General features: G+C 41.0%; 1 protein-coding gene across 21 annotated transcripts in view; it reads left to right on the plus strand.

Moving 5' to 3' along the window:
• Positions 1 to 13,208, plus strand: part of TSNARE1 (t-SNARE domain containing 1) — a 488,733-nt gene that overhangs the window by 417,992 nt on the left and 57,533 nt on the right. For all 21 annotated transcript variants that reach the window (XM_030012179.1, XM_030012185.1, XM_030012183.1 and 18 more), the window contains one exon: positions 4,115 to 4,230. In XM_030012179.1, the coding sequence (XP_029868039.1) occupies positions 4,115 to 4,210 (96 nt within the window). In that variant the 3' untranslated portion in view covers positions 4,211 to 4,230. The remainder of the gene's footprint in view (positions 1 to 4,114; positions 4,231 to 13,208) is intronic.

The raw sequence follows: 13,208 nt of genomic DNA on the forward strand, positions 1-13,208 counted from the left end.
TTGGTGAAACCTTCAAGTCTCTGGAAAAAAAGCTGTTCCCTCAATTTTTCTTGATAATTCCCAGAAGTTGGGGGGAACACCCTCAAGATTCAGTTTGTACCAAGAGTATACTTCAGCTATTCATACCTCTGCCGTGCCAATAGTCCTGGGTATGTCTTTTCTTTGGTGAGCAGCTAAGTATGCTTCAACTGAAAATGGAAGATGCTGGGCAGAATTATCTTACAATTGCTCCTGCAAGCAATTGTGGGTGCAGGTTGCAGGAACTGAAAGGAGGTCACGTTGCCCATGCCCTCAGAGAGCAGGAAAGTCAAGGAGAAATAGGGAATAGCATTAATGCACAGTGTGACAGAAAGGTCTTCAGCAGCTGAGGGGAGAAAGATCTGGAAAAAGATGAGTGAATCAACTGCAGATTAGTTGGATGCGTGGGAAATGTTATAAAAATGCAAAGCTCCCTGAAGAATTATGTCATAAAATAAATGATTCATTTTACAGGTGGTTTGGTTTTTTGTTGTTTTTTTTTTCTTTTTTTTTCCACCTTAAACTTTCTGTGGCTGTGGCTCTGCTGTTCTGAGACTACTAATTTTAAGGCAGAAATGTCGTAATATCTGTCTCAGGGCAGGAAGGAACTTGCCCTGGTGAGAAATGATCCTGTTACAGGTTTGGAAATGGTTTAACGTTTCCATGTAAGTGTAGATTAACCTTGATTCAAGGGATGGCATTATGAATCATATTTTTTTCTTCTTTTTTTTCCTTTGGAGAATTGGAATTCTCTTGAGATCAGCTATACTTCTGCCCATGTCTCCACTTCTTTGGCTTAAAATGGACATAACCATCACTGCATTGATGCTTGGGATGGAAAACATTAATTATATGATTCTGCTGTCATGGAACTCCCATAGGAATATTAGGATCTTAGTGTTGTGGTCTCATGTGAACGTGGCTTTGAATGGACATCCAAGAAAACATAAGTTGATAAGTAAAATTTGTGAGCTTATATGATGTACATAGCGTAATAATTTGCTGAATAAGGCTGAGATCCTACTTGGGAGGGGGAAAAAGTACTACCTGTATATGCATATCTGGGAAACCTAAACTCTAGGATTTCCTACCTGTCGAGGGCTTAAATTTCTGATGTTGGTGTGCTTCCAATGTGCATTGGTGCCTTGAGTTATTAAAGGGATGTGTTTCTTTCTTTTCTCCCAACTTTCCTCAAGAATGACAGTGGTGACATTAAGACACTGTTGACAATCTCAGTTTGGCAATCAGGTTCTGCTAACCTAAACCAGAGATAATAACCAGAGTTTATTATATGCAGTATTATTATGTACGTTGTTTATTATTGTATATTTATGTAATACTTAGGTGAGGGTGCCCATGCCATGGTCTGCAGATCCTATCTGGTGAACAGAACAATCTGTCCAACCTGCTCTGTGCTAACAACTTTCTCCTCTGGTAAGGGCAGGGAACGGGTCGCCCACCAAAATTCAGTCTTGTCCTCTTCACAGAACAGAGTTGGTGAACTCCATGGGGTGTCAAGTCATATGTGAAGGGATGCTTGCATTGCCCTTCCTGAAGCAGCGTGTGCATCTGTACCTTGAGGGGAACTGCTGCCTTTTGCTCATATATCGGTATTTTTCCACTTAAGTGACAAAAAGAAGCTGGGGAGTGTGGCCACTCTTCCTCAGTGTGCATAGAAAAGGTTGTGTGCTCAGGCAGGGCTCAGAAGCTGTTTCTCTATTACTCCTCCAGCATGTACAGATTTATGACAGGAGACTAAAGGGACTTGAAGAACTGAACATTTTCCTTATTGAAATATAAAGTAAAGAAAGAACTAGGAATTAACAGGAGAATCCTGCAACAGATTATACGGCTGTGACAGACAGTAATATTAAATCCACTAAAAGACGTTGTAAACAGAGCAGGAATCATTATTCTGACTTACCAGCCTGGTAAGTCTCTCCTACCTTCTGATTAGTCTGTTAGTCTGTTTATGGTTGAGTTTTATGCTTGCTTTATGTTGGTTAAAAACAAGGAAAAAAAAAAAAAAAAAGGCAGAGGGGGACAGACTACATAAAGTGCAAAATAAGAGTGAATAGGACTTTGCAATGCTAGAAAGAGCAGAACAAGGGAAACTCTTTGCAAAGGGACTGATGGAAAAGCTGTCTGAAGCGATAACTGTACAGCCTTTGCAACTCTCATTTGGAGTATTTGAGAACACTGCTTGAAGCTAAATGACCCATTAGCATCCTCTGCTGACCAAACAAAGGCTCTGGCATTTTGGAAGTGGACAAGGACATCTAGGTGTTTTAAGATAGTCTGCAGTTTTAAGCAGAGGTTTCCTGGTTTGACTTGGAATTAATCAAGGTTAAGAGAAAAAAGGACTGTTCTCATGCACTCAGCTTTCAGAATGCATTTTAGTTACCCCTCTAGAAATGAAGGCTGCAAGTGCAGAGCCACTATGAAGAAACATCACTTTGTGGGTGAAAAAATTTGTTAGAGAGATATAGCCCTGGTGCACCCCTGTTCTCCCCCAAGAGTCATAGTAAACTGATTGAAAAGTGTGAGCAAATGGGTGCCTCCAAGTAGGGTTTTGAGAAGGGGGAGATAGTGTCCCCCTGCACGCTCCTTCCTAGCATACCTGACAAAAAATCCTTCTTAACACATGCACATGGAATGATATATTTAGAGCACCTATTTTTTTCCAACCCCAAAGAAAACATTTCTGTGTGAGTAATTGAAAAGCAAATGGAGAGCCAAGATGAATCACTGATTATCTGCTGTGGAGGTAGGACAACACAGCATTTTAATTTGTTAAAAAATAATAATCAGGAAATCCACACTTTAATAAAAAACACCAGTTTGGTTGGTGATTGATTCTGGAGGAGAGGACAGGTCATGCATCACAGTTCCCTGCTGGAAGCACTTCTCCAGCTCTGCACAGCAAAATGGATGGGCCCTGGGAGGGTTGTGGGGGGAATGAAGCACTGGGCTTTGGAGCACCGATGGAAGAGATAAGTCTCCTGTCACTTGCAGTGTAAGAAGCCAAAACATCTGTAGAACAAAATAGCTTGGGAACTATGGCTCTATGGGAAATGCAATGCGGAGCAGAAAGGTGTAAACCAGTTAGCGAAGGATCTGAGGCAGGCTGGGAGGGCTGATTACGCCAGTTAGGGGAAGAATGGAAGGAAAAGTGGGTAACAGCAGTAATATTAACATAATCTCTCCTGTGAGAGTGCTGCTTCAGTGGTAAGAAAGACAAAGAACTCTGGACAAATGCAATTGGTTTATCAGGTCAAGATGATATCATCAAGTCTGGTGGCTGGAGGAGTGGTTGACCTGGTCTCAAGGAAAGTGTCTGAGTTAACTCTGTTTCATTGAAGTTAGTTTTTGTGTGTGTGTATGTTGGATAAAAGGATTACTGACACTGCGGGATCATGGAAACACCCTTCTTCTAATCTATCCAAAAGGGAGAAAAAGAAATTGAACTATCTGCAATAGATTTTAAATGGGAAAAAAACCCAACATTATGTCCATGGAGGTCACTGGGAAGGCTGATGGGTTTAAGTAGAAACAAACATCAAAATTAAAACCCTGTAGAATCTCTTTTCACGTATATTAACTTGAATGAAATCAGGGTAGTTAATGCTGGAGGTACATTTTCCTATCCTGTAAACAGCCTGCCTTATTGCTTGGCTACATTTCATTGCACAGCAGTGTGGAGAGAGACTTCTTTATCTTAGAGGACACAGTCTTCTCCTGGCAGCTGGAAAGCAGATTTGACACCCCCAGACCAAAACCACACTGAATAGCCTTACCCAAGTCCAGCCCTCCAAGCAGAGTCTGGAAATTTAGTGTGACACAAACAATGATTTAAGCAGGAAGAAAATAGCGTAAAGGAGGTGATTGTATTTAAGGGGAATTTTCACTGAAAAGGAAGAATCTGGATTGTCCAAAAGGATGAGTCAGACTGAAAAGAGACAAATTTTCCATCTCATATTGACTTGTTTCAAACAGCCCTACCAATGGAAAAATAGCAAAATTTCTTCATGGATTTACCCTCCGTCTTCCCGTTAAACATCCATGCATTTATTTCTTTGTCTTTATCCTCCTTTAGCTACGAGCCAGGAAGATGAAGTGCTGCCTTCTCGCTGTCGCGTTGGCCGTTCTCCTGTTCATTGTCGTTATCATCGCGGTCTCTGTCAAGCACTGATCTGGCTATGGTTTCCACAGGTAAAAGACTTTAACTAAGTGTTTTAACATACTCTGTAAGATGGTTGGGAGACAATTTAGGAAGCTGATAATGGTAAGAAAAATTTATCTTAGCTTGCACGTTCAGGTGTGGCCTATGAAAATAATTTCCTTTAAAGGGTATTTGAGCTCAGAAATAGCATCTGTAGTGGATCCTTAACTGTAAGCCAAGGTGGTATTCAAACAAAACATCTTGTTACCTTTTTCTCTGCTGTTTGTGTTGTTTGATTTTATATGGATCTCATAGGAATGCTAGTTAATGAATACTAAATCCATATGAATTAAAGATGCAGAAGTGGTGCTAAAGACCCAAGCCTGAAGCAGGGTCGGGGGCAACCCAACATCCCACAAATATGTTGAGATGTTCCAAAGTGCACCTACCTGCTGAGATGTTCCAAAGACACCCTGGAGCCGAGCCCTCCTGAGGAGCAGGAAGACAAACAACTGTAGACTGTAGTATGGACAAAAATAAAAATGGGTTTCTGGTGATCTTTGCTCTGGATCCACCCCTAAAAGGAGTATTGGTCTGTAGTAGGGAGACTGGGCTGTAACCTCTACCAAGATAGGGGAGACATCAATGCAACTTCGTCCCACTAGTGAAGTTTAAGCTATAGTATGTTTTCTTTGTAAAGAATGTGCTTTAAGTGTAAAGCATAAGACACAAAAAAAGTTTTTCTTTTCTTTTTTTCTCCCTCATTACCCTAGGAGAATGACTCATAAGTTCTTTCTGATAATCTCTGTCTCATACAAAGCATTTCTGGGTGTCTGCTTCTTTAGAAGGTCGCTAGGCCGTTATTCAAGGAGAGATTATTAGATTTACAGAATTTCTACCACCCCAAGGGTTCTGGCATTCCAGCTCTGCGTGCCTGCTGCCATGGCAGGGTTTCTGACTGGTAAAGCCAGAACCCAAGAGTATCAATGGGATTTTTCCTGCAGACAGTAAGTAGGAGCCCTGAGGCAGAAAGCAATGAAGGGTGGGGAGAACTTTTGGGTTAGAGATCTCTGCAAGTCTCTGTGGGACATGATAAAGCATGTGTGATATCACTCCTGTACTTAGATACTGCATTATACTGAGGCTTACTGGGACCTTTTACAATAATTTAAGCAGAGATTTCTTAGCCTGAACTATCCTCTGGAACCACCCTAGAGAAAGCACGAAGGATTGATAGATTTTGTTTATTGCTTTATTTTACAAGAGTTCAGTGTTATTTGACAATGCTATCTTTCCCCCTGAAGATGAAGTCATTGCCCTCTAATGTGCCTTCTTTCCACATCATGCTCTCAACTGAAACTAGCAGGGGTTGGTTCAAAAAAATCACAGAAAGACGATCCTTCACACAAGGTGTACTTAAGCTTTGGAACTCCCTCAGGCATGACGTTGTCGATGCCAAAATTTGGGTACAAGAAGGAATTGTACAAATCCATGAAAGAAAAAATCTGTTGAAGGGTGTCAAGTACCATCTCACTTTTTTTGGATGAGAATGACCATGAGCCCTACATTATTGCTAGGAGAAATAGCTGTAAATGCTTCTCCACACTTGCGTGCTTACTTAGGTGTTTGGCCAGCACTGAAGCAAGGACAATATCAGTGAGATAGGCATTTAGATTGATCAAATATGGATGTTCTTATGGCACATATATAGATCTAAAAATATATATAAATTCTACATGTAATTTTATCCCTTTCTTACATAAGAAACACTGCTTACGGGTACAGATAGTAGTCCGTCCTGCTGATTTAAATGTAGAGAAACTACAATAATTTTAGTTGTATTACTCTGGTTTTACTCTGCATTAGTGTGATTTGAGAATGTAATCTATCATGGTAATCTATAATATAATATAATTTCTTTTATATTTAGTTAAATACTCCTATCTACTAGAAATCACAAATCTTATCAACAGTTGACTCAATCTAGACACATTTTAATCTAAATCCCTTAAGTAGAGAAAGTCAGAGAACCAAAATATTCTTACAATAAAACTCCATTGGAAAACTAGAGTTAATCTTCAGTTAAGAGATCCATGTCTAGAGGGAAGTGAACCTAGAGATACTAATGAAAGCCCTAGGAAAAATGTAATGCTCTACTTTTCATCATCACTTGTGAAACTAATTATTAAGCTTCTAAAACATGAGTTACTCTGCAGTAATACAAATGTAGGCAAAACCTGCATTGAGTTATATTGGAACAAGTATGCTTTCTGATCATTATAAACTGTTCTTAATCGAGATTGACCCGAAATGGTGTGCAGCAGATTTCACACTTATATTTTGAAGATTTCCAAAACAGAACATTTTCAGAATTTCCATGTCCATAGTGAACATTTTTTCTATTCTGAATTGCAACACAAATGGATTTTAAAACATCAGTGGATCTAAAGTTTCAACTACCTCAACAAACTGTTGCACATAAAACTGTCTTACATGCTTTAGGGAGATAGAGAACAGCTGGGTTTTAACGTATAACAGCTCTACATGACCATTCAGGGAAAATAAAGGGAAGAAAGCAAGCTAGGGAACTAGTTACAAAACACTCTGATTGGCACAGGACACATAACTGAATAAAATCCCAAGTTTAGTAATGACTGGCCAGAACTTCCATGTAACATGTCATCAAAGAGTTTGCTCAGTGCTGGATCAGTAAGGAGCCAAAAGAAACAGCACCAGCCACCCCATTCAAGTGGTTTAAGTCCCATTTGCATGATATTCAAGGTAGGCTTCTTTAGCTTTCATAAGTACAGCCACAATGAGAAATCTGAAGATCACTATTCAGTGCGTTAAAGAAAGGATGCCATTACTATCTATGATCACTAATGATCGTTATGATCATTAACATATAAAGTCTTCTTCCTTTTTTTTTTTTTGTTTCTGTTTGTACTTTTGCAGTAATGATACTAAATCAACGGTTCTTCTCAAAAGGACAAAAAAAGCACTCTTTTTCCCCACCACAAATCAGACGTGACTTTGGCAGACAAGCCTATTCCTTCCATAGGAAAGGTCTCTTTATGAACCTTGAAAAGTAAAAAGCACTTTTTCCCATGAGCTTCTGAAGCAGTGGTGGCATCATCAGCTGCTGGCTCAGTGTGTGCAGAGAGACCAGCTGTTCAGGAGAGCTCTAAGCCCTGACTTCTGCCTGTCAAGGTCCCTGCCATAAGTATGTCACTTCTCCCTTGGGGCAGTTTTTTCTGGCAGAGGGAGAGACGTGCATCTACGGAGGATGCAGAGAAACTCCTGGAGACTTATGTTTGTACATTTGTTTGCTGGCACCTCAGGAAAATAGCCCAGGAACTTTTGGGTCACATTGCTCATATGGTAGCAACATTGCAGCTGCTCTTTTTGCTCTTATGGTACAACATCAGTAAACATCTTAAAAGGACAGTATCACAGTAGCAGTCTGAAAAATGTCCCTCCTTTAACAATGTCTTTGTCTAGTGTCAGCCTAGATAGAATAGAATATTTGCAGTTGGAAGGAACCTACAATGATCATCTAGTCTAACTTCCTGACCAATTCAGGGCTGACCAAAAGTTAAAGCATGTTAAGGACATTGTTCAAATGCCTCTTAAACACTGACAGGCTCGGGGGCATTGACCACCTCTCTAGGAAGCCTGCTCCAGTGTTTGACCACCCTCTCGGTAAAGAAATGTTTCCTGATGTCCAGTCTAAACCTCCCCTGGTGCAGCTTTAAACCATTCCCACACATCCTACCACTGGATCCCAGGGAGAAGAGCTCAGCACTTCCCTCTCCCCCTCCTCAGGAAGCTGTAGAGAGCAATGAGGTCACCCCTCAGCCTCCTCTTCTCCAAACAACACAAACCCAAAGTCCTTAGCTGCTGCTCATAGGACATGCCTTCCAGCCCTGTCACCATCTGTGTTGTCCTCCTCTGGATGCATTCAAGGCCTTAACATCCTTCTTAAATGGTGGGGCCCAGAACTGCACACAGTATTCAAGGTGAGGCCACAGCAATGTTTAATACAGCAGGATAATCACCTCTTTTGACTGGCTGGTTCTACTGGGTTTGATGGACCCCAAGTTGTGGTTTGCCCTCTTGGCTGCCAGGGCACGCTGCTGACTCCTGTTGAGCCTGCTGTCAACCAGCACCCCCAGATCCCTTTCTGCAGGTCTGGTCTCGAGCCGCTCCTCTCCCAGTTTATATTTGTGTCCAGAGTTACTCTGCCCCAGGTGGAGAACCTGGCATTTGCTCTTGTTAAATTACATGTCATGAATGATTGCCCAATGTTCCAGTCTATCTAGATTCCTCTGCAAGGCCTTCTGTCCCTCAAGAAAGTCAACATCACCTCCCAGTTTGGTATCATCAGCAAACTTGCTAATGGTGCATTCAACTCCTGCATCCAGATCTTTGATAAATACATTGAACAGGACTGGCCCTAGAATTGAACCCTGAGAAACACCGCTGGTGACAGGACACCAGTCAGATGTAGCCCCATTCACTACAACCCTTTGAGCTCTGTCCTTCAGCCAGTTCTTCACCCAACACACTGTAAACTCATTCATCCCACAGTTGGACAACTTGTCCACAAGGGTGCTGTGAGGAACAGTACCAAAAGCCTTACTAAAATCCAGAAAAACTACATCCACTGCCTATCTTTCAGCCACTAGGCGGGTGACCCTATCTTAGAAGGTGTCCTGGTTTCGGTGGGGATAGAGTTAATTTTCTTTATAGTACCTGGTATAGTGTTATGTTTTGGGTTCCGTATGAGAAGAATGTTGATAACACACTGATGTTTTCAGTTGTTGCTAAGTAGTGTTTAGTCTTAAGTCTAGGATTTTTCAGCTTCTCATGCCCAGCCAGCAAGAAGGCTGGAGGGGCACAAGAAGTTGGCACAGGACACAGCCAGGACAGCTGACTCAAAGTGGCCAACGGGGTATTCCATACCATGTGTTGTCAAGTCTAGTAAATAAACTGGAGGGAGCTGGCCTGGGGGGGGATCGCTGCTCAGGAACTAACTGGGCATCAGTCGGTGAGTGGTGAGCAATTGCACTGTGCATCGCTTGTTTTGTATATTCCATTTCTTTTATTATTATTATTGTCATTCTATTATTGTTATCATTATTATTTTCTTCTTTCTGTCCTATTAAACTGTGCTTATCTCAACCCACAAGTTTTACCTTTTTTTTCTTCTGATTCTCTCCTCCATCCCACTGGGTGGGTGGGATTGAGTGAGCAGCTGCATGGTGCTTAGTTGCTGGTGGGGTTAATCCATGACAGAAGGATATCAAATTAAACAGGAATTTCCTTTTGTGAACCCATGTTAACTGTGCCTGATAGCATTATTCTTTAAATGCCTTTCAATAGTACCTAGTATAACCTTCTCCATAGTTTTTCCAGCAACTGAGGTTAGACTAACAAGCCTAACCTTGCTTCCAGAGATCATACAGTTTCTTTCTCCTCTTGAGCTCCACAAAGAGCTCCCAGTTCATGGACACAGAAGATAGATCTTCTGTATCCTCCTTTTGACTCATTTGGATGAGTGCACAGCTACACAAAGTGACAATCAAGACTGCTGGAATCCTAACGCTTAAGCATTCTTTATAGGAAAAAAGAGGTGACAAATTTTGAGAAAGATGCTGCATGTATTTGGCAGCTGGAAAATATGCTTTCCAACGACAATTTAATCATCTCAATCTAGTTAGAAAGAATAAAAGATGACTTGACTACTCTGCGCCCTTTCCTTGGAAGAAGTCATTGCAACAGAGGGTGCAAGAAGATGCAAGAAGTTTCCCTGTTACAAGATACACTTCAGCCAGACAAAGGTTACTGGACAGAGCACATGGACTTTGTTATATAAATTCCTTAAACCCTGTAGACTTACTGTTCTTCCCAGCTTTAGAATCTGCCTGTGAATAAAGAGGCAGGAGTCCAGAGGAGGAAAACAGTGTTTTCCTTCTTGGTAGCTGATGCAATGGTTGACAGTGATGCACAGCTTTGGAAGAGCAGAACAACAGGCAAGTGTACAAGTGATCATTCAGCAGAATATTCTCCCAGCCTTCAGTGACTTGAACCTCAAAGGCTTTCTGATCCAGGAAGTAGTTATTTAATCTTTAACAGCCATGTTAACTTGACCAGTTGCATTTTGAACCATCATAAACTTTTAAAATGTGAAGTACCCTGAGCAAGGAATTCCACTCTAATTACAATCAACATGTCATCTTTAATGTACAGCTAAAAAATCCATCTTAGCCAGCATCTCTAGAGCAGGGCTGTGGTCCATACGTAAAAGCACTAATCAGGTATCTGTTTCCTGAATATGCAACTGTCTTGTTTTGAGTTTAAATTGAATTAATTATCATATAAAACCAGAAATTATTGTTTTAATTTGGATTATTTTTTTCCCTTCTTTGCAATCACAATTTTCCTTGCCTAATTTATTTACGGGCTTATTAGGTGGTCAAATGTTTTCTGTAACCTAACCGATGAGGATGAGGTTCAGACAGCTGATTTTATACAGTCCATCTTTGGTGTTTGTTTTTTCCTCACTTTCAGACCTTAAGTTTTTTGGATTGGGGTTGGTTTTTTTCAGTACCTCATGCACTACAGTGTCCTTGTGTGCTGTACCCCTGGCAATGCAGTAAGAATCATAAAACCTACACTTGTAGTCACTGCATGTGCTTGGAGGAGCAGAGGAATGCCCCTTCATGCAATCTGGCCTAGGGAAGTAAAGAGCATCTTCATCTCAGAGTTTTAAATCTCGGAGTTTGAAACCAGGACAGCAGGCGAGCTTTCTGCAAAATTGGATTTTGCTAGGTGAGCCTCAGCCCCTTCTGATGTCATTAGTGCTGCACCTTTTCCTCATAGCAGCAGACATCCAGGTAGGGCATAAAGTACCACGTGGAGCCAAGAAAAAGTTCTTCCAAAGCAGGGCACATCAATAACCCACCAACAAATGCAATCAGAGCCCGTATCTGTCGGGGTCACAAAGGCTGTAGGTGGCAGAGAAGGAAAGATTGACAAGTGGCTTTGTCGTCCTTGGCATTTATAGTTCTGTCATTCCTTCCCAGCAGGAGACAAGTCTGGGCAACGTCTTCTGACACTCGCAATGGAAATTTTGACATTTGCATCTCTTGCCTGGCAATGTCAGGTTGTAAGACCAGAGCAGTTCCTACTCAGTGTTGAACAGAGCAATAATTCAACCTAATGAACGTTGTAAATAAGGGCAAAACATAGACAGGTTTGTTTCATGGTATTGCTTTTGCCTTTTAAATGGATATCATGGGGCTGGCTTTACTTAGTGTCTCTGTTTTTACCACACATCCATATATGGCTTAATAGCTATGGGAGTGGCTCAGTTTTCAAGCTTTTTTCAGTTTCTCAAGCCCTGAAAGGATCGTAATATTTTTGACAGCTGTCATTCAAATTCTAAAATAATTCACCCCTCTGCCCTGGCTGTGGCATTGCTGCCAAGTTTGCTCTGTAGCACAATCAGGAAGCAATAACACTGCAATATCTGATTTGATTTTTTTCCTGTTTCCTATTATTTTGAAAAGATTCCTACATTTATAGTCAGGTGTCAATTCTTGTCAATTAGATTCTTGTCTTTTAGTCTATAATTAATTCCTTGGATCCTGGCATCCTTGCTCAATTTTTGCTTAGGTAGGAAGACAGGTACATCCTGATTCTGCAGTAACTTTTATGCTTCAAATTTAAATGAGTCAAAAATGATACCTGAATTTTCAATGATTAATATATAAGGGGTCTGGTTTTAAGATTTCACCCAGTTTCTTAAATTAGGCTAGCTTGTACATTCTTGAAGACTCTCCTGATTCCAATGGCCATGTCTGTGCTTCTCTTAGCTAAATTATTTCCCTGACAGCCAGTTAAAATCTGAGATACAGACAGGTAGAAGAGGGAAATGATTACCAGTAGAAAATGAAATTTTAAGAGAGAAGAGTCTGCTTTATGCAAAAAATGCTTCAAAGTAACAGGGCAAGAAAGGCAAAAGTGCCGGTAAAAAGGTAGATTTATTTCTAAGAAGTTCTCTGAGTTTTCACCAATTATACACACCTCTTCCAAACCTTCAAACAGATGAATGTCTTGATGGGACATCACATGATCAGGTTGCTGTGGTTGAATGCATTTCAGGTTGACCTTGATTGTTGTCCATCTGCATGCTTTTTGGTCTTTACAAGTGTCACATAATGCCAGGTCATTAATTCTACTGTGAAAGAGAGCTAAGGGAGGATGTATTATGTTGCCTTTGCCTTTAACTTGAGAGTCCACATGTAGACAGTTCCTGCAGCTCAATTAACGAGTAGTAACTTGAATTCATTGATTTGAATCCAAAGTCAGTAAGACTTTCGAGCAGTCAGCAGCTTGCTTCATCACGTCTCAGGTTTCTACGCTGTTTTTTGCAATGGGTAGGAAAATGGAGTACTCCCACTGAGTGGCTGTGCACAGCGCTGACTCTTCAGATGGATGACAAGTCTTTGATCTGAGCTTCGCGAAGCAATCTGCAAACGTTAATTATTTATGCTTTCTAATGCCTTTAAACTTTAGCTGTGATGACACACCTCTAAGGACCTGACAGAAGAAGCGAATCTTCAGTGCATTCAATTTGAACTGCTAGAAACAACACAAAACTGGCCATACTGATTCAGGCCAATGGTCTCTCTGGCTTCATATACTGTGTCATTCACAGGTACTTAAGGAAAGACCATGTGAAAAGAAGAAAGAATATCAGCTGGAATTGTGGACAGCACCAGTCATTCCTTTAACTGCCTAAATAAGGCTTCAGATGCCTAAAATTTAGGTTCCAACTTGGAAAAGATTGTCATAAGTGTATGTGTAAAATCTTTGAATGAGTCAGTGGCAAATGTCCTCTTCCCTATAGATAGTCTCATTTCCTCAGGAGCAGTGATGTCTGGTGGAGGGAGCAGTTGGTGTTTACAGTACGATTAATGGCTCAGGAGGGTTTTCTGAGGCATAAATTAGTAGTCCCCCA

The sequence above is a fragment of the Aquila chrysaetos genome, chromosome 4 (assembly GCF_900496995.4).
Source record: "Aquila chrysaetos chrysaetos chromosome 4, bAquChr1.4, whole genome shotgun sequence".
Taxonomy (NCBI): Eukaryota; Metazoa; Chordata; class Aves; order Accipitriformes; family Accipitridae; genus Aquila; species Aquila chrysaetos.